General features: G+C 31.3%; 1 protein-coding gene across 5 annotated transcripts in view; it reads right to left on the bottom strand.

The window, feature by feature from the left end:
• Positions 1 to 1,345: 1,345 nt before the first annotated feature.
• LOC129912734 (oxysterol-binding protein 1) overlaps positions 1,346 to 25,210 on the bottom strand; it is a 45,786-nt gene continuing 21,921 nt past the window's right edge. For all 5 annotated transcript variants that reach the window (XM_055991127.1, XM_055991125.1, XM_055991129.1 and 2 more), the window contains 6 exons: positions 18,975 to 19,156; positions 7,726 to 7,982; positions 7,279 to 7,657; positions 6,881 to 7,215; positions 6,677 to 6,814; positions 1,346 to 2,135 (listed from right to left, as the gene is read on the bottom strand). In XM_055991127.1, the coding sequence (XP_055847102.1) occupies positions 1,925 to 2,135; positions 6,677 to 6,814; positions 6,881 to 7,215; positions 7,279 to 7,657; positions 7,726 to 7,982; positions 18,975 to 19,156 (1,502 nt within the window). In that variant the 3' untranslated portion in view covers positions 1,346 to 1,924. The remainder of the gene's footprint in view (positions 2,136 to 6,676; positions 6,815 to 6,880; positions 7,216 to 7,278; positions 7,658 to 7,725; positions 7,983 to 18,974; positions 19,157 to 25,210) is intronic.

Here is a 25,210-nt window from a genome sequence, read left to right as displayed (position 1 = left end):
CTTTTTTCTCAAAGTTAAAAATATGAATTGAACAAAGGGAAATCAAATTATGTTTAATGACATATTGATTGAGTTGTTTCTACACTTAAACCTTTGTATCTATTCTTTCTGTAAGTTTTAGAGAAATGTTTAACAGAAAAATAAATCTTTTAAAAAAATGTACTTACGGGGTTCAAGCAGAAACGGGACGATATAACTTTGTAATAGTGTACGAAATCCTGTGAAAAAAAATTAACAACAAATTGCTCATTTACTTGAATACTGTCATAACTCGTAAATCACGAATTTTGAGTTATTAATGTAAAAGTTATTGGAATAAATATAATAAATTAATCCTGAAGAAATTCATTTCTTAGCTTTATAAACTGACAGAGAAGGAGCACTAGTTTTATTTTAGAAATTAACTTTTTTACATACAAAAATCGATCGATACTAATGTCGTTTTCGATTGGCCGTCCGGAAGCGTCCGGAAGCATTCAGAAGCCTTCTGAAAGCGTTTTATTCACAAAAACATGACAGCTTAAACGCTTCTCAGAAGTAAAATTCTCTTCTTGATTTCAAATCAGAATCGACTCAAAATTACTTATACATAGAAAATAAATGTCAAACAAAATTTTCTCGTACAAAATTAAATTTTTTTATTTGATTATTCACTAACACCGATACAAACTTTCAGAATTGAGTGGAAACGATTCAAACTGTTTTATTGGATTTCAGAATGAGTGAATCCTTGAGTGAAACCAATCGAAAACGACATAAATTTAAAACTCGTTTCCTGAAAATCAGTTATTTTAGCTATGACAGTGTTCAAGTAAATGACCGAAATGTTCCCACAAATCTTAAACAGAGTAGTGGTTGTGAAAGAGCACTTCCATATATGTGTGAATCTTGATAAAAATCGAAATTCAGATTTTTTAATCTCGATTCCTTTTTTTTTAATCTGTTTCGGAAGTGGCAAAATAGATCATGGAATCTGAGATTTGACGGACACTTGATTTTTTTCGGAAAACTCTCCGATTTATCAGTCTGAAGGCTTACCACGATACAAAATTTGCACATTTCCTAAAAATCGGAGACAATTTTTTTATGACCATAGACCTATTGTATATTTAGGTACCTTTGTCAGGTCGATGTCGTGCCACAAAATGTATTTATTTGATAAGGTCACCGTCTCGTAGTTGATAACCTTCATCCTTTCATCATCAAATTCATATTTCTGACATTTGTTCTATTTTTGCAGCGAATTGTACAATTGTGTTCGCCTTATTACTTTTTAAAAAATAATGCGTATAAAATACAATAATTACTAAAAAAAAATGACATAACTAAACTAAAAACAGTCAGCTTGAAAACGTAAATGGAAACATTTTGTTGTTTTATTTCTTCTTCTTCTAAATATATTTATATAATAGCTCTAAGAAATTAATAATAATAATAAATTAGAACAAACAGCACTAAAGCGTCATTTACGGTGAACACTAGAGCTTAGAACTCATTTGTTATGGTACATTTATGTGTAATTGTATAGGTAGTTATGGTGCGTGAGAGGCGCACAAGCCGTAGTTTGTATTAAGTGAACTAATTCAAAAGTAAAGGCTTCTGCTTTCAGTCGCGAGTCAAACTTAAAATGCAACAGAATTTCGTCTTACCAATTTTTAAATAGGTCAAAGCAAAATTATTCTGTGACAAAGAAAGCAAATGAGCAACAGAAAGCCAAGCTGGTCCAGATATCAACTCGACTATTGAACTTTTTTTTTGTTAGTTCACCATATTTCATACAAACAGCAATTTTATTGCCAGCAATCTTTTTCATATGGACAAAACGTCTGACTCGCGATTGAGGGGCTCTTACTGGATTTTCTAATTTATTCCGTAACACATTGCTTTTATATAACATTAACTATTGACTTTGTGGTATTTTATTTTAAAACAGATCCGGACACACACTCCAATCTTGTTTCATTTTATGCTCCCAATAGTTGCCTTTATAGACATGGACAACATTTTCGCTATCGTCTTCTTGTTGCTTGACAAACCAACAAGGTTCATAAGGCGGGTAGGGTCGTCCTTGGGAAGCTGCACTTTCAGCATCAGATTCTCGTGCTCTTCGTTTGATACGTTGTTTTTCCTCTAACCTAAAATTAAACAAAAAAATTCATTTAGAAACAAAAATAATACATGAATACTATTATTGTATATTATTTTTTTTAACTCTTCTATGTCTTCTTATACTTGTGCAAGACTTAAGTAAAGTCTGAACTCTGAACTACATCAAAACACAAAGTCAAAAAAGTACAAAAAAGTAAACACGATGTTTTTTCTCCTTCCCCCTAGTAGGTTGTTTGTATATTTCTCTTTCATTTTAAAAAAGCATTCGATTCAAAAAGCTTGAACAAGACCAAGCTTTCAATTTTCACAAAGTTTTAAAAACAAATACACTCAAACAATAATTTTATATCCTTTCCGTAAGGTAGCTCTACGATCACATAATTCCTGTCATTTTGCGAAAAAAAGCTCTTTTGCTCAAAAAATGATTAAGCTTGAACTACATCAAAACACAAAGTCAAAAAAGTACAAAAAAGTAAACAAAGCTCAAAATATAAAAATCACCATGTATATTCACCTGACATCTATTGGAAAAAAATTAACTAAAAAAGCTCTTTTGTTTTTGAAGTTTTGAAATTTCAAATAAAAAAAAATTGAAAAAGCAAACAAATTACAGTCAACTCCATCTAAGTCGAATTGTCACAGGACACGAAAATTGGTTCGAGTTAGAGGGAAATTCGACTAAGAGGAATCTATTTAATGTTTTTGCTGCAGGCGGTTGCATTAAAAACGGTAAACAAATTTGAATTAGAGGAAAATTTGACCTAAAGGAAGTACGACTTATAGCGAATCGACTGTATTTGAAATTTCAATTGTTTGTCAAAAGAGCTTTTTTTTCGCAAAAATGACAGGAACTATGTGATCGAAGAGCTACCTTACGGAAAGGATATAAAATTATTGTTTGAGTGTATTTGTTTTTAAAACTTTGTGAAAATTGAAAGCTTGGGCTTGTTCAAGCTCTTTGAATCGAATACTTTTTTAAAATGAAAGAGAAATATACAAACAACCTACTAGGGGGAAGGAGAAAAAACATCGTGTTTACTTGTTTGTACTTTTTTGACTTTAGCCTGAACTACATCAAAACACAAAGTCAAAAAAGTACAAAAAAGTAAACACGAGGTTTCCCTTCCCCTTAGTAGCTTGTTTGTATATCTCTCTTTCATTTTAAAAAAGTATTCGATTCAAAAAGCTTGAACAAGACCAAGCTTTCAATTTTAAAAACAAATACACTCAAACAATATTTTATATCCTTTCCGTAAGGTAGCTCTTCGATCACATACTTCCTGTCATTTTGTGAAAAAAAGCTCTTTTGACAAACAATTGAAAATTCATATACAGTCGATTCCCTGTAAGTCGTACTTCCTTTTTTTTAATGAAACCGCCTGCAGCAAAAAGATTAAATAGATTCCTCTTATTCGCATATCCCTCTAACTGAAACCAATTTTCGTGTCCTGTGACAATTCGATTTAGATGGAGTTGACTGTAATTTGTTTATTTTTTCAATTTTTTTTTTATTTGAAATTTCAAAACTTCAAAAAGAAGAGCTTTTTTAGTTAATTTTTTTCCAATAGATGTCAGGTAAATATACATGCGATTTTTATATTTTGAGCTTTGTTTACTTTTTTGTACTTTTTTGACTTTGTGATTTGATGTAGTTCAGGCTTTCGAATCAGAAGTTGCCCATCGAAATTTATCAAGAAAATATGAGAAATTATCGAAAAAAGTAGATACAAAATATTTTTTTTGTAGTGTTACTTGAAAAGTGATTTTTTTTTCGGTGTATGTATGTAGATTAGGGTGGGTCAAAAAAATCGAAATTCTTTTTTTTGATTTGGTACTCCGAAAAATCGATTGCTAGACACCTCTAGAATATACACACCAAATATGAGCTCTTTATATTAATGGGAAGGTCCTCCGCTTTGCAATTTTCCATTTTTACATCAAGCTTCTACTAAAAAAAAATATTTTTTTTATTAATTGACTTTTTAGCAAATTTCTTTTCGGATTCTTGTAGGAAATTGAACGCTCTACAAAAAAGGCCTTATAAACTTTTTTCGTTTATCTAACCGTTGAATAGATATTTGAGGTAAAAAAATCGAGAAAATCTTTAAAAATTCGTTTTTTGGTCTTAATTTTGTAACAAACTGAAAAATTATAATCATCAAACGCGCAAGACATATTCTTGTTGGAAATTGACTGCTCCACAAAAAAGGTCTTGATAACTTTTTTCATTAATCTAACCATTCTAAAGATATTAGAGGTCAAAGTTAAAAAAAAATATAAAAACTTTTTATATTTTTAAGAAAATTCCAATTCACTGAAACTTCATTATTTTCAAATTAGCAAGATATATTCTTGTAGTGGCTTAAACGTTCTACAAAAAATTCCTTGGAATCAAATTGATTGCTTTAACCGTTTAGAAGATATTCGTATCCAAACCAATGCTCACTGATTTCAATAGTTTTCTTATGACCCGTATGCATTGCATTTGGATACGAATATCTTCTAAACGGTTAAAGCAATCAATTTGATGCCAAGGAATTTTTTGTAGAACGTTTAAGCCCCTACAAGAATACGTCTTGCTAAATTGAAAATAATGAATTTTTAGTGAACTGGAAAATTTTTTAAAATATAAAATGTTTTCATAATTTTTTTTAACTTTGACCTCGAATATCTTTAGAATGGTTAGATTACTGAAAAAAGTTAATAAGACCTTTTTTGTGGAGCAATCAATTTCCAACAAGAATATATCTTGCGCGTTTGATGATTATAATTTTTCAGTTTGTTACAAAATTAAGACCAAAAAACGAATTTTTAAAGATTTTCTCGATTTTTTTACCTCAAATATCTATTCAACGGTTAGATAAACGAAAAAAGTGTATAAGGCCTTTTTTGTAGAGCGTTCAATTTCCTACAAGAATCTGAAAAGAAATTTGCTAAAAAGTCAATTAATAAAAAAAATATTTTTTTTTAGTAGAAGCTTGATGTAAAAATGGAAAATTGCAAAGCGGAGGACCTTCCCATTAATATAAAGAGCTCATATTTGGTGTGTATATTCTAGAGGTGTCTAGCAATCGATTTTTCGGAGTACCAAATCAAAAAAAAGAATTTCGATTTTTTTGACCCACCCTAATGTAGATGTAGTATAAAAGAATATATAATTGTCAACAATTTAATGTATGGAGTACGTCTTATGCCCGTCGAATTAAAGTTTGTTGAAAAATCAGCACTTTTTGAGTAAAACACATAAATACTTTTTTCAGACATTGATTTTATAAATTTTTTTTTTACCTTTTTAGTGAAAACCATAAATCGAAAAGCTATTATGAAGCTGTCCAGCACAGCACTGATGGATTTTTACCTTTGAAAAAGTTGAAAACAATTGGAAAGGTCTAAACAACTTGAATCTAAAGAGTATGTAAGATTGACCCAGTAAGTGTTGTAGGTGTTTATTTTTGTGTAAATAGAAGAAAGTGTGTGAAAAGAAGGAAATTATTTGATCAAACATAGAAAACTGGAAATCAATTTTACTCTCGCAAAGCTCTCGTGTCGTTTCGCAATATTGTGAATCAGGCATTTAATGATTTTTATCTTTTTTTATAAATTGAATTTTTTAATAGATTTAATTTTAATTTAAGAGCGAGCAAGTACCGAACATTTTTATGACATGAAAGAATGCAAACGTTTTATAAGGGGAGAGTTATAGCTTTATTTTCGAATTAGCTCACTAGGTTCTGCAAGAATTTCACATCTTATACTTTATACACCCAAATCAAAGACTTTTCCAAGATAGGAATTATTTTATGTTATCACCTAGATCCACATAATAGTTGTGGGTCCTCAGTCCATTTAAAAAATAATTTTAGGTTATGGCACACCATCTTCCAAAAACAGTTTTTTGTCCTTAACTGCAGATTTCGGGGGTGTTACGGAGTTTTAAAATACAGTTGCGTAATCAGTGCAACTAGCTCTACAAAACGTGATAGGTCTCCGCCCGCCTATATTTGTCGACCTTTTTTTGTCACATAGTGTTATCAATTGTATATAGACAAAAGCGGATAAAAATCAATCCTCAGATGTGTCCAAATTGTACAAAAATCAAAGTGTAAATGGACGCTCTTATCAATCATGTGGTGAGGTGGCGCAGTGCGTAGTGTACTGGCCTCTGAACTCGCTTGGTCAAGGTTCAATACTCAAGTGTGACGGAAAAAGTTTTTCAAATTAAATGAAAAATTACTAGACTAAGTACCACATAAAAATGGAATAAAGGAGTCTGATGATCGGATTGGCATCCGTGAAACAGGCTGTAACTCTAGCCATAAACACTTGGTGGTAGCACCTTCAAGATGGTGTTGTTGTTGTTCAAAGATTATAATTGAATTGACGGAATAAATAGCAGCCTAACTGCAAGTATGCAAACATACGAAAATGAATCTTATTATTAATTTAACGTTAAAAACTGTGGATTATTTAACTGGAAATCAGCATCAAAAACATAGTGTGCACAGTTTAACTTTGGACATTTAATGAAGAAATAGAAAGCAAAACAAAAGTAAATTATGTTACGAACCTCATTTTTTCCACATTACTCTCTTCCCATCGTCCTTCTTCCATTAACCGCTGATCAGGTCTTAATCGGGAATCTGTTGGTGCGATACCTTCTTCCATTTCATTTAATTGACAAGCTAGTATCGTAAAATTATAATACCTATGTAATTAAAAAAAATGTTTGAGTATTTTTTATAAAAAATGGAAAATGTTAAGCTGATTTTACTTTTCACTGTCTTCGGGTGGCGGTCTTCTAGTCCATATAGTGCGGTAGCTTCCCGTTTTATAGACTGGACTTTCTGCAGAACCTGAAGTTGATATAACGGACGCAATTTCGATTTTATTATCCCAAATGCCGCGAAGAACCCATTTAACTTCATTTTCTTCATTCATTATTATTCCTTTTACTTTTCGTTGTGCATCTCGAGTGAAGTATGAATATGGAATATATTTTAGATGACACTTAAGACCTTTTGCCTTGTTCTGGCCAATGATCTCCGTTTCTCCGTGATTGTCAATCCATAGCTTACCAACTATAATATTGTGGACTGTTGTGGTAACCTGGGCATTAAGAAGTTATTTATTTTTTTTTTTTTTAGGTAAATACCAAATAAATCAACATACTTTTCTCCATGAGTATTTCTGGCCGGAGGCAAAACCCACACATGCATTACCCAATGGAACCACTTGAAGATATTTTCCTCTGAATTTGCTGGTCATTGTAAACTCTTGCCAGCAGTTCCAAGTTTTTCCTTCGCAGTGAATTGCTGCCATCGGTGGGTGATGGGAGACTTGTTCTGCTATAACACGCCATCCTAGGTCATCCATACGATCACATTCGTAAGTTTCACCAAGCAATGGATTAAATGGCTTTCCAGTTCGATTTGCGGTAGTTGAATAACTAGATATGGAGAAAGCAGCAACATACGCTAACTGCTCACAAGGATCGGAACATTGTGCTGCTTTGTCCAACAAATCAGCATATTCATAGTCTTCTGTTAACCTATAAACATATAAGAATAGTAAACATATGAATATTTTTTAATTCCAAAAAAGAAAAAATGTAATTACCTTTGTAACATTGAAAGAGGTTCGTTGAAATTGACTGGCATAGGTATCTTTGATAGCTCTTTGCCAATGCAGTTTTTCATTATTGACCAAAGATTGAGAGGGTAATTTGGTTTATCAGGAACTCTAGTTCGTCGGTTTTTAATGACACGATTTAGACTAACCGTGCTTCCAAATCTGCCTGGCAAAACTGTTTGAAATTGATGATCCATTGTATCAACAGATTCTGAGCTTTGGTCGTTTTCAGGAACAACTAAAACCTGTGAAAATTATTATATTTTTAACTTCTGTTATTGTTCTGGTCCTAAGTGTTAAAATTTTTTTGATTAGAATACTAAAGCGCTTGGAAGATGAAGGTGACATTTTCAACCAATGTGTAAGCAGTTTTTATAGTTGCTTCCTTCATAGAAAATTTAAAAAAAAAAGGGTTGGGAAGGTTGGGCATTTTAGACATTTGGCGGCCACTAATTGTTATAGAATGAAAGCACTACAGCTTTGTATTGGCGTTTCGCTGTATTGATTTAAGAATTACTCTCCGAGTAATAGTCAGCCTATCCACAAGTGTTTTTAGTTCGCTCCGCTTTATTAATTTATTAAATCAATTTTAACCTCAGACTTTTTATTCAAACTGTGGTCTTTTGTTTTTCATACAATTTTGTAAATTTTTCCACTATAACCTGGCAATAAACATTTTGTTAATAGTGTTAAATACTAAAAATTAATCAAAATTAAACAACAAATTCATGCTAAAATTGTTCCATAGTTATATCTATACATATAACTGATTTTATTTATTTTCTTTGTGTGAAAAGAGAATAAACCTACTTTGCCGCTCTCAACATTTTTTGCTCCCGTTGCTGATTTTTTGTTTCTTTTTCCCGGTGAGTGAAACTTTTAGCATATGTTCTGCCTATTGAAGCATTATTGAGACTACATTGTATCCGAACTTCTTTCCTACATTTTTCATGTTGCTATTGCTACCAAATGAGCTTTTAACATAACCTCCTGCTGGCTATACCCTCATTGTATACAAACCTCCACCTGCTGCATCGCCTAGCTTATCAACAACAAAAACAACAATATACCGATCATCTGTTATCTGTCATCAGTCATCAATCATAACATCTGCCATCTGTTTCAACCGCCACCTATCATCTCCTATCATAAACAACTTTACATTTCGAGTTTTTGGTTCGTGCATGAACTAAGCAGACAGATAAATTGAATGGTACAGTGTGTCCCAAACTGTTTTTGGCAAGTAAAATTCAAATTATTGATTTTTTTATAAATCCAAAATTTATAAGTCGCTATCTTAAAAATTAAACAAAAATCAAAAAAAAACATTTCTGCGTGTGCTGTATGTGATAATATTGCGGATTACCTTATTGACGCAATTATCTGTCATGGAAATTGTCGCAAATTATTACATATTAAATGTATTAATGCCCCGTTCAGCAGCATCAAACTTTTTAAAGAAAGAAAATCATTTTATTTCTTTTGTGACGATTGTGATCCATTTGCTTACAACAATATTGTTCGTGATGTACTACAAAATAAGCTGAATATCGAAAATCTACATAACCAATTGCTCCAACTTAACAAGCAAGTTGCAAATAATATCGCTTTAAGTCATCCGATTCAGGAAGAAGAACAAAGCCAAAATACTTCAAATATAAATAATCCTTCAACATGTGATACTGACAATGCATCCCATAAACGAAAAATTGACGAAACCGATACAGAAGCATCTGACGTACATCCTTTAACAAAAAAACCAGCTACGTCTGCATCGATTAATACATCGCAACTACCAACTTTAAACATATCACAACAAGAACTGCTAACGCATTCCTTAAACTCAACATTGTCAAACGATACCATCATAGAGAATACAAAGCCTGCATCAAAGCATATGACTTCTACTGCTCCAACAACACATTCTGCTTCCTATCCCCAATTGTTTCAATCAAACGAAAACTCTTCTCCGATTACATCTGGTCTAAAAGTAGTACAAGGTTATCGAACTATATTTATATCTAAGCTCCATCCTTCAACGAATGCCCTCGATATAAAGAACTATATTGCGACAAAGTTTAAAATTTCCACGGTGATAAACGTTGAGAAAATGATACACCGGAATTTCTCTAAATATGCATCATTTAAAATAAAAGTACCAGATTCATTGTACCAAAAACTAAACTCTCCATTATTTTGGCCAGGGGGAATAGTCCACGAATTTATAAATAAACACCAGAGCGCCAAACAAAACCCTTTTCAGAAGGAACGGACAATGCCAAAATACCAAAAAAGCAGCTTCATCAGATACTAATCTACTATCAGAATGTAAACGGGTTAAGGACAAAGATCAATACGGTCTATAAAAATATAAATAACCTCCTTCATGGAATTATTGCTCTTACTGAAACGTGGTTAAACAGCTCTTTTCTGAGCACTGAGCTTTTTGACGGGTCATATCAAATCTTTAGACGTGATAGGCATAACTCAAATGATCTAGAAAAAGTTGGCGGCGGAATTCTGCTAGCTGTTAAAAACAATTATATCTGCACACTCGTTGACGATTTTACTTCTACAGACGCTGAAATAATAGCTATTAAAATAAAATTCGAAACTGGCTACCTATATATAATCTGCACTTATATACCACCAAGCTCCAATAATAATGTATATGAAAAATATGTTGATTGCATTGAAATTATACACAATTTGGTTCCATCAAACGACGAACTTTTGATTGTAGGCGATTTCAACTTCCCAAATTTGAACTGGATACAGCCAGACGATTGCAATATCTTATCTCCATCAAACTTATCATCTTCAAATGAATTTTCAGTCATCGACGGACTTACCTCATGCGGGTTAAATCAATATAATGGAATTCGTAACGCTTTTAATAAAATACTGGATCTTGTTTTCTTTACGGATTCAATAAACTCTGACATAGCTGTAACTCCGGCTAACACTATATTATTAAACGAAGATAGACATCACCCAGCAATAGATATATCTTTGAACATGTGTAATGTATCCTTAAAATCAAATGTAAAACTTGAGTTCAATTTCAAAAAATGTAATTTTAATCTTCTAGTCAATTTGTTGTGTAATGTAAACTGGAATCAACTGTTTCTTAACTGTAATGTGAATGAGATGTGTTTAAAATTCTATAACTTACTTTTTGAATGCTTTTATAAAACGACGCCTTTACGGAATAACTATATTAAATCTAACAACCCACCATGGTTTGATCATCGCATTAAAAACTTGAAAAATAGAAGAAATAAGGCTTGGATTACTTTTAGTAACTCCAAGGATGATGAAGATTATAGAATCTATTCTGAACTTAAAAATATGTTTACTGAATATTCGAATACCTTGTATTCAAACTATGTATTGAGGGTTGAGAGTGAATTAAAGCATAATCCAAAAAACTTTTGGAATTTTGTGAGTTCCAAAAGAAACACAGACGATTACCCTAACTCTATGTCATTCAAAGACATAACTAGCCATGACTCCATCGAAATTTCAAATATGTTTGCTAACTTTTTCCAAGATGCTTATTTGGATTGTAATTCTAATGAACCTGTCAATAATTTCGCTCCGCACTTAAATTACTCACATCTTACTTCCATAGATTTTACTATTCAAGAAGATTCAATTGCTCGAAATATATTTGACCTTGAAAATAGTTATAGTCCGGGTCCAGACGGTGTACCGTCATGTGTTTTAAAAAAATGTGCGTCCCAACTATCTTATCCCTTATGTTTGTTATTTAATACATCTATAAAATTTTCAGTTTTTCCCATATTGTGGAAAAGTGCTTACATTAGACCAATTTATAAAAAAGGACTAAAAAATGATGTTAGCAACTACCGCCCCATCGCTAAACTATCTGTTATCCCAAAATTGTTTGAGTCTCTTATATGTAATGTCTTATCGTTTAATTGTAAATCTATTATTAGTGACAGTCAACATGGTTTCGTCCAAAATAAGTCTCCCGTTACAAAATTGTTTTATTTCACTTCTTTTTGCATTGACTCATTTGAACAACGGAAGCAGGTAGACTGTGTCTTTACCGATTTCAGTAAGGCTTTTGACAAACTATGTCATAAAACTTTATTACTAAAACTAAGAGCCTTAGGTTTCAACGAAAATTTTTTAATGTGGGTTGCATCTTATTTAGAAAATAGAAGTTATGCCGTTATTTTCCGTAGTGAATGTTCCAAACAATTTTATGTTAATTCTGGTGTTCCACAAGGAAGCCACTTAGGTCCCTTATTGTTCACTTTATATATAAACGATGTGACCACAATTATTAAAAACTCTTCTCTTCTTATATATGCAGACGATATAAAAATATCTTCAGTTAGTGACTGTCTACAACTTCAAGAAGATCTACAAAACTTCAGGGAATGGTGCATTACAAACCGCTTATTTTTAAATGTTGACAAGTGTAAAACAATGAGTTTTACACGCAAAAAGAATTTAGTCTTGTATAATTACATGTTTGACTCTTGCCCATTAACTAGACCGTCCGTTTTTTCTGACTTGGGGATTATACTTGACCCAAAACTAACATTCACTTATCACTATGATTATATTATTAATAAGGCTAATCGAATTCTAGGATTCGTCAAACGGTTTTCTCGTGATTTTCATGATCCATACGTTTTAAAACTATTATATGTGTCATTTGTTCGGCCTATACTCGAATATGGATGTGTTGTATGGTCACCATACTATTCAATACATATTGACAGAATAGAAGGTATTCATAGAAGATTTATGCGATTTTCTCTCCGTTTTCTACCATGGTCCCCCGAAATCTCACTACCTCCCTACAATCAAAGAGTTATGCTACTAAATCTCCCTGTACTCTCAAAGCATAGAGAATACTTACAGCTTTGTTACATCATTAAAATAATAAACGGTTCTATAACATCGCCATCAACTTTGGATCGTTTACATTTCAGTTTTAGCCAAGCTAACATAAGAAGACAAATACCTTTATGTCCAGCTTTCAGTAGAGTAAATTATGGATTATATAGTCCTCTTAATCAGTTGATTTCAGTATTCAATAAATATTACTTTATGATCTCTTCTGTTAATGATAATTTTAAAAGTATAAAATTCAAACAAATCTTTTTTAATACAAGAATGTAATGTAAATTTAAAATGTACTAGTTTTAAGATATATAATAAGTGTTTAACGTTAGTCCTTAACGCATTAAATAAATAAATAAAAAATGTATGATATTGCAATATTAGTATTGTTATTCAATCGTGCAGTGCTTAAAGGACAAATTGAATTATATTTTTATTTTTAATATAAAATATAATGAAGAGGTTTGTGTATAGCTTTCAATACGTGCAGGGCAGCTGCTTGTGTAATCAATCAATTTATATTGAAGGTCTTGAATGAACAACAACAACTTGTGTGTGTTACCACCAAGTTCATAGGTTGGAGTTATAGCTATTTCACGGGCACCAACCCGATCATCAACCCGATAAGCGACTTAGCACCACTGAAAGGAGTCTGATGATCGGGTTGGTCCCCGTGAAATAGCTATAACTCCAACCTATGAACTTGGTGGTAACACACACAAGTTGTTGTTGTTCATTCAAAACATAAAATATAATGCTTTGTAATTTTTTCTTAAATATTCAACCAATAGAACTTAAAATAAAATTTCTTAAACAAATAACATCGAGATTTAAATATTGAGTTCTATTTGTTGGATAAGATTAATATCTAACAAATAGAACTCAATGTTTAAATCTCAATGTTATTGGTTTAAAAGATTTTATTTTGAGTTCTATTGGTTGAATATTTTAAGGCTAGGCGCACACATGCGATTTCAGTCGCAAAAATGGATCACAAGGATTTCAATGCCTGTGAAAACACATGCTTCCCGCGATTAAAAATTTGAAAATTGTGTCTACAGTAATTGAAATTGTTGTCATCTAATTTGCGACTGAATAATCGCGCGACTAAAACCGCATGTGTGCGCCTAGCCTAAGGTCTTCAGAATCAGGGAAAATGGCAGATCGTCATATTTTTAACTTAAAATATGCTTTAAAGGTATAGTATTATTACCTATATTATATAGTTAAATGGAAAACTTCATTTTATGTGTTTGTGAAGTATGTCACAAGTAAAAACAAAATTTACACAGTAACACTTATTTACATAAAATATAACAAAATCATTCTTGGTTGCGAAACGTTCATGTTCCACAAAAATTTGCCCATTATTTTAAGGCCCATTAGCTCATTCGGATCATAAATTGGAATCATAGCTAGGTCGAACATAGCTCTTATTCCAAGTTGCCAAAAAATATTTATGTTCAACCTAGCAATTATTTAAGTTTCATGCTAGAAATCCATGTGAATTTTAATTCAAATGTCAAATAAATTTTAAATTCAATTATTTTTCATGTTTTCTGAAATTTTTTGATTAAATACTAACAAATGTGGTTAAATATAACACAACAAAAACATTACTGTTAAAAAAAGAGCCAAGTTCTCCTATGTTGAGATTATGCTGGCACAAAAAGTACTGAGATATAAAAGTGTACCAAGTTCTAAAGTTTGGGTTCAAATTCGTGGCAATAAAATTTTGATTGTTCTCTTGACAATTTTTCTTTTAATTACCGATTTTTAAAGTTATTTCAAAAATTGCCAAGTAAACAATCAAAATGTTATTGACATTTATTAACATAATAATAAAAACTCTTGAACGAATTTGTTATATTTTTGCTCTGGAGCTCCGGTCTAATAAATAGACTACATTCAAATATAACAAATTTTAATGCATATCGAAAATATGCAAAAAATATGCACAAAAATATGCCAACAATATGCAAAATATATGCAAAATATGCTAAATACATATAGGGTAACGTACTCAGTGACCGACACCCTTAAGGGATAATTTGTGTTTGAAAATTCATAACTCTCCCTACACTGCTTCAATTTTAATTATTTAAATGGTTAATTTAACTATAAGAAATGGTTTTTAAGTATAATGAAAGCATAAATAATTTAGTAATTCCTTAAAAATATCAAAATTAAAAATGTAATACCTTACCGGTTTTTTAGTTACCGACACCATTTTTTCAGTAGTGGACACCCGATTTTTTTAGTAATGGACACCCATATCTAAGCTGCATTTACACTCTTGGTTTTATCGCCGGTGTGTAAGATGTCCGTTTTTGAATTAGAACCGAACAACAAGACGGTTTTACTACTGACATTCTTTCGCTGTACCGGCGATAAAACTGAGAGTGTAAATGCAGCTAAGCATTAATGCACTTTGCAGATCTTCGGTTTTGTTTTCCTTCTGTTTTGGCCTTTTTAAATAGTAGCCTGAAATGTCGACGCCGACGAACACTCAAGTACTTGAGAATACTGTTTAAACCTAGCTTACAGTTCAACGCATAACAAAACTTAATTTTCCATACCTGTGGTCGAATCACGGTAAAAGAAAAAGGTAAGAACAGATAGCGTTCATACGTTTACAACCGTGTGCCGTGATTCGACCCCAGTTCTCTGTTCTACTTTAGGTGGGCTAATCTGGTTCTGTAAAAAGTTTAATGAAAATAGTTTTCATCGATTCTGATTCAGTGGAAATTAAAGTCAAAATTCTATCACATGAAAATAATTTTCTCATCGAAATATTTTCTGTGAAAAGAACAATACGTACCTGCCATGATAACAAAAAAAAAACGGAGCTCGAGCCCACATAAAAAGATTAGCAGTCGAGCAATACAAACAACCGTTGAACTACGTACCTACATATATATCAAGACACAAATTTTGATGGAAAAAGGAAATACATCCTTTTTTTTAACAAGAAAATTAAAAGTTGCCATAGAATACGTCAAAAATTATATTTTTACGATCATACGTAAACGTTTTGCTATTTAATCAGTAGAAAAATGTAGGGACAGGTAGCTTAAAAGCAAAAATGGAATGATAAAATGAAAAGTCGAATGAAAACTCCGATGGTGAAAATTTTATCATTTAATTTGTTCACAGAACCAGGATAAGGACCCGAAAAAACGTTACATGCCTTTAAATTAAAAAGAAAGATTTAGGAACACAAAGAAGATTTGACCTCAAACTTTGTAAATTAAAAGCTAGTATGTGTGACCTTAAGGGAAATAAAAATATGCAAACAAGGGCTAAGTTTTTAGAGTGTGCATGAAAATGATTGTCAAACAATACACACCTTGCATAAATCGAATGAATCGTTTTCAGATTCCTTTCACACTTTTTTAAAGTAATTTTATACAGTCGAAAGGAAACCCACTTTATAAACTTATTTAAAAGCGCTACGCGATGCTTTGAATCTTTTGTTTTTTTACACGGTGAACTGTAAACTAAACCTTAGGAGCAAACAAAAAGTGGTTTGAAAAAAATTGGGCCTTTTCGTCGAGATCTTTTATACTGCTATTCTGCAGAAAAAGAACGGTGTCCATAACTAATATCATCAAACGTGTCTAATTGCGCCAGTTATGGACACCAGTGTCGGTCACTGAATTTCGTTGAACATTATATTCTAGTTATGAACACCCCACGTAAAATTAAATTATGTTTTTATTTTTGTAATAACTTAAATTGAAATAGATCTACAAAGCAATTCTCTAACAAAATATTCAATTTTAATTTTTGTACCATATACAGATATATTGTTTAAACAATGATCTGTACTTACGTCTTTCTTAAGAATTTCTCAAGTTTCATGCACTTCACAGAGGTTCGAAACTTGCCTCTTTTATTACAACAAAACCAATCACTACCAACTATGAAGTAAAGTGTTTTCTGATGGAATATACATGCCTGAACGCGTTAAAAATAGTTTTCGTACGCTACACCCTAACAAAACCTTAAGAAAACGGAGAAACTGTGCCAGGTGTCGGTAACTGGCAAGGGTGTCGGTCACTGGGTAGTTTACCCTATTGTATATGCAAAATTTCATCGAAAAGTTTAATTGATTTTTATAAAATAAGTGCTTATTTAAGGCAAATGCTAACACGTTGGTTATAGAAAATACACTGTTGAGATATAAAGAGTTAAATCGCAATGCTGAAAATTTGCGTCTGGGCTGGAACCTGTCACAAATGAAAAACTCAAACTATACAATAGAAGTTCCCATTTTTTACTTCCTGTGACGTTGAAAGAATCTTTTCTGCATGTCCCTCAAATAAGCAGAGCAAAGTGTGCAGAAAATAAGTTTGTTGTCTTTTAGTCAAATTAACTGATAGTTAAGAATCCTAAAGTTAAATTAAGTGCTCAACCACTTAGCAATAACAAGAAAATGTCTTTAAATGTTTTAGAATAATAGTTATCAATTACCTACTAATTAAAAAAAAAAACTTTTTTTCGTCATTTTTTGGAAATTATTTTGAATACTACATTATTGCACTAATTTTAATTAAGTACCCCATTTTTTGAAGAAATTTTTTAACTAAAAAAGATTTTTTCTATATCCTTACGGAACAAATATTCTGCTAACTTGATTTCTTCTTTTTTTTTTAATTTTTAAACTTTTCAAAAAAAAAAGTCTTGAATAATTAAGTGCTCAAATAATTTAAATAAAGTAAACCATTTTCTGAGATTTTGTAAAAAAAAAAGATTGCGAAAAATGAGCTTCTTTTTATTGAAAAACTCTTAGGGAATTGTCGTAGTAAATTTAATTTTCAAATATGTAATTTTTTCGAAAATAACGAAAACTTTAGGTAGAGTTTTGGGCATTTTCTGGAAATTGCTCTGCTAACCTTAAAGCAGCACTTAATTAGGGCTAAAGGATGTACTAATAAAATTTATATTCTGCTCACTTTGCCGTCCTAACTTGATGTTTTTGGAGAGAAGCGTCAGCGCCTCTTAATCAATAATTTAGGAAAAGTTATGGTTTTGTATTGTCACACAAATTATTTTGAACACCTATTGGTACAATTATGTATTAATTTGGTCTACTTAAATAGGTAAAAATAATTAATAAAATTTGAATATGTATATTCAGCCTTATTACGTATTCCATCGTATCGGAAAATTTCTACTACTTACGTGATTATTTTTTCGGGAATCGTAGCATATTTCCGATAGGAATGGAATTCATAATTACGCCGATGATCTTCTGAATCACTTAAATATAATTTTTTTATTAGGAAATTTTTTGCATATTTTGGATATATTTTGCATATGCATTTCATGCAAATATGCAAAAAAAAATTAAATATGCATATCGCTTTCAACTTTATTTTCGATGAAACGAATTCATTTGTCTTAATCCTTTAAAAATATGCAAATAATGCCAAATCCGAGGTCTACAGATTTTAACGATTTTGTAAAATTTTAAAGCTATTTTAGTAAGTTACTAAGTTAAAGAAAAAAAAAAGAATTTGCTAATTTTAAACGTATTCCGTATTTCCCTTTGTTGGTGTTGGCCAACTTGGTGAAGTTAGTTTAATGGCTTTTTTTTGTTCATTTTTGATTTTTGTATAAATAAACAATACATACATACATAAATAGTTTTATCCGAATATACCATTCAGAATAAAACTTCTTTAAACCTAAGGAAAAAATATCTTTTATTTCAATACTTCATCATTGTACACAGACTTTTCTGGAGCACTGTAAATACTGCTCAAAAAGCGAAATAGGTGTTTTAAGTAGGATAAGAATATTGTTTCATATTTCATGTTTTACATTTTTTTTTATCCGAATTATTCAAATAAAATATGGTGACATTTGAAAATAACATTACTACCTACATAATTGCAAAAATAAATCAATAACATCTTTATTTATTATTATCTAAAACATTTTTAATTCAATTTCGGTCTTTCATTTTATAACATTTATGATAATTTTAATTTCAATTCAGAATGAAACTTATAAAATCTTTTTACGTATTTTAGTGAAAGAAGACAAAACTGGTATACTTAAAATAAATGTTTTGCCAAAAACAAAAAAAAAATCTTGTGTCAAAAGAGAGGAATGCACAAATTTCAATACATAAATATAACAGTAGGGCTTTCATATATTTTTGTTCCGTTGCAATTGAATGTGTAGACAAAAAATCTCAAGGCCGTAACCTGTTACAATGGTTCCATTAGTCATTCTTTCTCAACAACAAAGCACTACCTTCAACCATAAACCACGTCACCATTTTTTACCATTAAATTCTCATTAAGCTTTAAGGATTCTATATTGTTTTTTTTTTTGCTTACCTGTTTTGTTTCGGCTTTAACTTCTTCACTTTCCGATGAGCTACCAGTTCGATCACGAGAAAGACGTCTTGTTTGTATCTTTAATATAAACGAAGAATCTTCTACTGCTTCATCTTTTAGTGAATTATTATCTTCTTGAGCATCATAAAATTCAATATCATCGTCATCTGATGTCGCTGAATCTATAAAACACCACAAAATATGTACCTGGTTTAAAAAGCACTTGTAATCAACAGGGAAGTTTTTTTTTCTTTTTTTATTATAAGAATGTGTACTTGTTTGGAAAAACTGGAATGATAACACTCAATTTGGGCGTAGTGCTGATTTACTTAGAAAACAAAGGTTTACAACCCTCATTAAAAGATTAACTTTAAACGAAAAAAGCAGAAATTTGTTATCTTTCAAGTTATTAATTGATTTTGATTGATACGAAAACGAATACGAACACAAATTCAACACAGAGGGCGCTGACTTGCTCACCTTTTCTCATGAATTCATTTTTTGCTTTGCCTCCCTTTTTAACAAATTAATGTTTAGGAGCAATATAAATGACAACACAATACAAAAAATGATTTTTCACAGCATTCAGCTGACAGCAAAACTGCTTGTGTAGGTTTTATTATAACGACTCGATGGCATATTTAATTGAGTGTCTTTGATTTATTTCCTTACCGTTGATTGAAATTGAAACAATAAAAAACGATACGACCTTTTCTGTTAACTTTTATGTAGATACTGTTTGTAGTAATACTTTTTTCTCTTTATTTAAAAAGCACTCACTCACTAATTCGTAACTAATTATACTACCGAAATCTTTTATCAACAACAAGAATAAAAGCTCCGAAGAAATTTTGTTTCAAACGTCAATCTTGTCATCACACAGTGGGGCATTTGAATCAGAGTGCTGGCTTAAATTATTTCATTACGTTATTATGTATACCAATGAAGTGAAATATCAAAAAAAACAAAAAAAAAATACTACTAATTTATAAGAATTTTAATTTTTAGGTTGGTACATACTTATTTTTTTAGTTTTAAATAGAAAAATTCATATAATATAACCTCGTGACAGAATTCCGACAAAAGAAAGCTTTTCACTACTTTACCCCAACTTATCTTTTTTCAGTCGAAGCACTGAGAATCTATTAATGTGAAACTCAAAATAGCTTTTAAAAGTAGGATTAACAGTTTTCGGACTGAAACTCACAATATTTTAAAACACAAATATTAATATACAAATAAACATACAATTTACACATAAATATAATTAAACTGTTTGTATATTTTTTTGTTTTTTAAACTTAATATAATAACGTTTTGAAGGAGTTATGACTAATAACAACAAATTATTATTTTTTGTATTTCTGCGGATTTGTTTTTTTTTATTCATTTATATATTTTTTGTTCATATTCGAAGCCGTTATAAATTAAAATATACAAAATTACCAATCCTGCCTAAACGGTGTGGGGTGGGGTGTAAGTGGAAAAGATCCCCCTTCTATATGATTTTTTTCTTGAACTCATAAAATCTACACGCTCTAGTTTTTTGTCGAATCTTTTGCAAATCACCCTGTATAACAGAGACGAAAAACATTCCTTTATTTATTACAACTATTTTTTTAAATTAAATTAAAAGATTTATGTATGTATAGTCTTTGAAATTAATTGGTAATTTTTTTATATTTCGGTTTATTTATGTGTACTATGTTTGATGAGAAATTATTAATTATAATTATCAGTTAAAATTAAAGGTTTCAAAATAAATCTATTGTTTATAAATTAACTTTGGTGTGGCTCTACATGACTTGCGGAAAACATATAAACACCACAACGTAAGAATCTTAATTTTTCAATATCAATAAAAATGTTGATGCTTAAGCGTCAACATTCTATAAGAAGCATAGAGCAAAAAAAAAAAAACTGTCAACCAGTTTTTAATATCAAATACCCCACAGTATGTCGTGTCGGTCAGTCGCAAAGAAGTATGATGCATGCACAGAATTTGTTTGATCAACACCAAGAAGAGAATTTAATTTTAATATCAAAATGATTCCTCATAAAAAAAATAAAAACAATATAATAATAATGAAACTATATAGGTAAGTTAACAAATAAGCAGAACGGGGTGATTGTGAGATGATAAAGGACTCATTTGCGATATATGTGAGAGAGTACCTAACTCGTGAGTCGCGAAATAACTAAAATGTCACCAACTTTTGTTGGACTTGGAGGCCGACAAGAATGACTCGACACAGACAACTTGTTTTTTGTAGATTCAGTTGTTCCTCCAATGAGAATGATGATGATGAATATTTGTTTGCACCGTAACGTATGATAATATTAATTAAATAATAGACGAACAATCAAAACTTATTTATCAGGCAATTGTGATTGGTATTGTTTTTGTATTTTTTTTTTGTTTTTTATTATTTTTTATGTAAATTAAACTACCAATTGGCAGGTTTGTGCTTATTAAGCATTTTTCTGTTTGTAATATTGTATATGTTTGGTTGGTCGAAGCAAATAAACTGGATTGTGTGATGAAAAGTAGCATGAAAAAATTGCTTAGATAGCCAAATAAAAATGCTCAAATGGTTGAGCTTTTTGAAGAAGCTTTTCGCAATTGTTCTTATTCATAGGATGGTTATCTCTTTCTAACGTACTAATACACTGCATAATAATGAAAAGTATTCGAAAGGTGGTGGGTGGGTGGTTTAAAGCAGTGGAGTCGTCTAAAAGTGAAAATACTTTTTAAGAAAAGTATACATACATCGGAGTATCTAAAACCAGAAAATAAAAGGAAGCATAAGAAAATAAAAAATGTCATAATCTCGAAACTGTGGCGAACATTTTTTTATTTTGCAGATTTAACATAATTTTGTTGAACCTTTTTATTTAAATTTGTATTTTAATTTAAATTGGATTTAAATAAAATTTAAATTAAATTTAAATTTGTATTTTAATTTAAATAGGATTTAAATAAAATTTAAATCAAAGTTAAATTAAATTAAAATTACATACATCATCAACATAAAATAACGAATTAAACGATGGTAGGTAGGTAGGTAGAGATGGCGGTCAAGGCAAACCATGTTTGATTGACCCAATTAGCGCAGGATGCGCCGTTTTGATACCAAAACTTATGAAACCTGTGAGTGATAATTGGATTTATTTGAAATACATTTTTTAATTGGTTTTAAAAAAGGGAAAACAAGTGTTAGGCAGTCCTAAATCCACTTTGTTGCATTTAGGAACGAGATCAAGTCTTTGATCTTTGATTCTGAGATGTTATCTATGACATTAAAGAATTCACTCCCCAGAGAGAGTGCTCTATTCCTAGCAAGGGCGGGACATTGACATAGGAAATGGAAGACCGTTTCTTTTTCTTGCTGGTCCAAGCAGCTGCGACAGTAGGTATTGTGCGGTATACCCAACTTTGCTGCATGTTCCCCTATCGGCCAATGTCCTGTGCACACCTCAACGATTCTGCTAATATCTTTTCTGGGTCTAGAGATTAGGTCATATGTTTTGGATTTATTATAGGTGGGCCAGATTTTTCTGGATATGACGCAGCTAGTCAAGTTGTGCCACCTATTGTTAGCTTTTGTTAGGTATTTTAAGAAGATATCGCCCTTCATGACTCCTGTGGGAATGTTAACTATTTCTGCTAGTGACTCATGAAGGGCTGATCCTTGCCTGGCCAGTTCATCCGCCTTTTCATTGCCTTCAAAACCACTGTGACCTGGGATCCAGATGAGAGTGATTGTGAGGCTTCCACTCAGCAATGAGAGTTCCTCTCTGCACTGCTGAACCAATTTGGAGGATGTCGTGACCGAAGCAATTGCTTTTATGGCTGCCTGACTATCTGTTAGTATAGCTATATTTTGGTTTTGATTTGGATATACTCTAAGTAATTTGCAAGCTTCTTTAATTGCCAGCAATTCCGCTTGGAATACACTGGCAAAGTTTGGTAGTCGAAAGGATTTTGAGATATTGAGGGATTCATAGTAGACACCCGACCGACCCCACAGTCCATTTTTGAGCCATCAGTGAAAATGCAGGTGTCGAAGCCTCTCGTCACAATGCCCTCTTCCCAGTCTGATCTCGACGGGAAGCTGACCTTGCAATTCATTACAGTATTCAAAATAGGGGTGCAGTAGTCCGTGGGTGTCAGAAGCATATCCGATGGTATTAAATTTGTTGTGTCACTGTGACCAAAAGATTTTGCCTTCCAACTACCTGTTTCTTTTAGCCTTAAAACGCTATAAGAGACCTGGTATTTGATATGAAGGTCTATGGGTAAGAGGTGCAAGAGAACGTTTATAGCCTCCGTGGGGCACGACCGGAGGGCTCCAGTCGTCCCTACGCTTGCTGTTCTCTGGATTTTCTTAAGTTTGTTGATGTTATAAGCTTTACTGAATGCAGGCCACCAAACAATGGCGCCGTAGGTAAGAATGGGTCGTACAACCGCTGTGTAAGTCCATAGAATTATTAAACGATAGTCAAATTTGAAAAATCCATTAGAAATGTGAGCATAACAAATTTAAAGAATTTTTAATCATTAAAAATGGAAAACAATTAAGGGAGCAGGTGGTCAATTCCCGATCTCTAAAACTGTGAAGTGATACAAAATTTAGGCCCAATTTATTCACTCTCCATTATTTTTAAAGGCTCCATTAAAAATTATAAAACTGTCAAATCGCATACAAATTTTAAAATTTCCCTTTTTTAATGGCGACTTTAAATTTAATGGAGTGTGAATAAATTGGACCTTATTATTTTAGTTTTTATTTGAAAGTTTTTTGAAGTTTGTTTATTTTTTTAAATACATTTTTGTAGTTTGTTTTATTTTTTTAATAAATACGGAATCGAATTTATTAAAACTTATCACTTCAAAGTTTTACAGATCGGGAATTGACCCCCAGGATTAATCTTTTTTTTTTTTTTGAGCTGGAATCAAAATCTTCATAATGGGCGGCTTAACAATAAAATCGTACACTTTGTGATAAAATTATGAAATTTTAATATAAAAGTTATTTTGAGATATTGCGCCACCTTGCATTCCACCCGGAAGGGTAGATACATGAGTTTTTCTGTGTTGCACTCGCTTTGTCATACATGGTGATTCAGAAGTAATGTGCCAAAAAGCTGGAGCGTGTAGGTTGGGTTGAGACAAGAAAAAAATCGTATTGGAGGGGGGGTCTATTCCCCCTCGTTTAGTCGGGAGGGGCAATTTTCTAAAAAATTGACATAATTTTGGAAACAAATATTAAAAACCAACGGTTACACCTACAATGACGTTCTATACCTTTTTGTAAAGCCAAAAGCCTCATCTTTTATCTTGTTTTTGAATAAACCTGATTTATGATATAGTTTTTCAAAAATTAATTTTCAAAATCAAAATTTTGAAAAAAAAATGTTGAACTAAATTTTTTCAAAATTTTATGAAATTAGGTACTGTTTAAGTTTTAAAAATACAAAGCTCTTATTTGTATTTTTACAGAAACAGAAAACCATATCCAAAAATGTCTTGCGTCTTCGAAAAATTAATAAAAACCCAAAACTATTTTTTTCTAAGAAACCGCATTATACATACATATTTTGTTTTTACCTGGCTGTACTTGTTGGTAAATTAATTTATGAAACATTAACCTTTTGTCTATTATTTTTTAAGCATTAAAACTTCAATAAGAACACAGTTTTTATTGAAGTTTTTTCATTGATAACGCCTCAAAACTGACCTGTGAATTTTTCTTACTGTTTCTGAAGCGCCCGGTGCCCATAGATTTTAGCTGTAAGGCCATTTAGGCAATGAAATCTCAATATTTTCTTGAAAAAAAAACAAACAGAATTGTGTATCTGAAAGGTAAATCAATGGCAAGAAAATAAAACAAATAAGAAAGAGAATTGAAATAGTATCTAGTACAAAATATTTATCTTGAAACCTTCAAAAATCAGAAAATATTATTTAAAAAATACTTGATACTATCAACTGCATACTTCATAATTTTTTTTTATACTTTTTTATTTTTATATTTTTTAATCGTTTTGCATTAAAAAAATGCGATTTTATTGCCTTAAGGCCCTTACAGCTATAAACCATGGGCGGAGGGCGCCCCAGAAACAATAAGGAAAATCCACAGGTCTGTTTTGAGGCGTTATCAATGAAAAAACTGATTTATTCTGGGTAGATTCAATACTGTGTCACTTTGTTGTGTCCTTATTGGAGTTTTAAT

Source organism: Episyrphus balteatus, chromosome 2, assembly GCF_945859705.1.
Source record: "Episyrphus balteatus chromosome 2, idEpiBalt1.1, whole genome shotgun sequence".
Classification (NCBI taxonomy): Eukaryota; Metazoa; Arthropoda; class Insecta; order Diptera; family Syrphidae; genus Episyrphus; species Episyrphus balteatus.
This window is presented reverse-complemented; position numbering and strand designations above follow the sequence as displayed.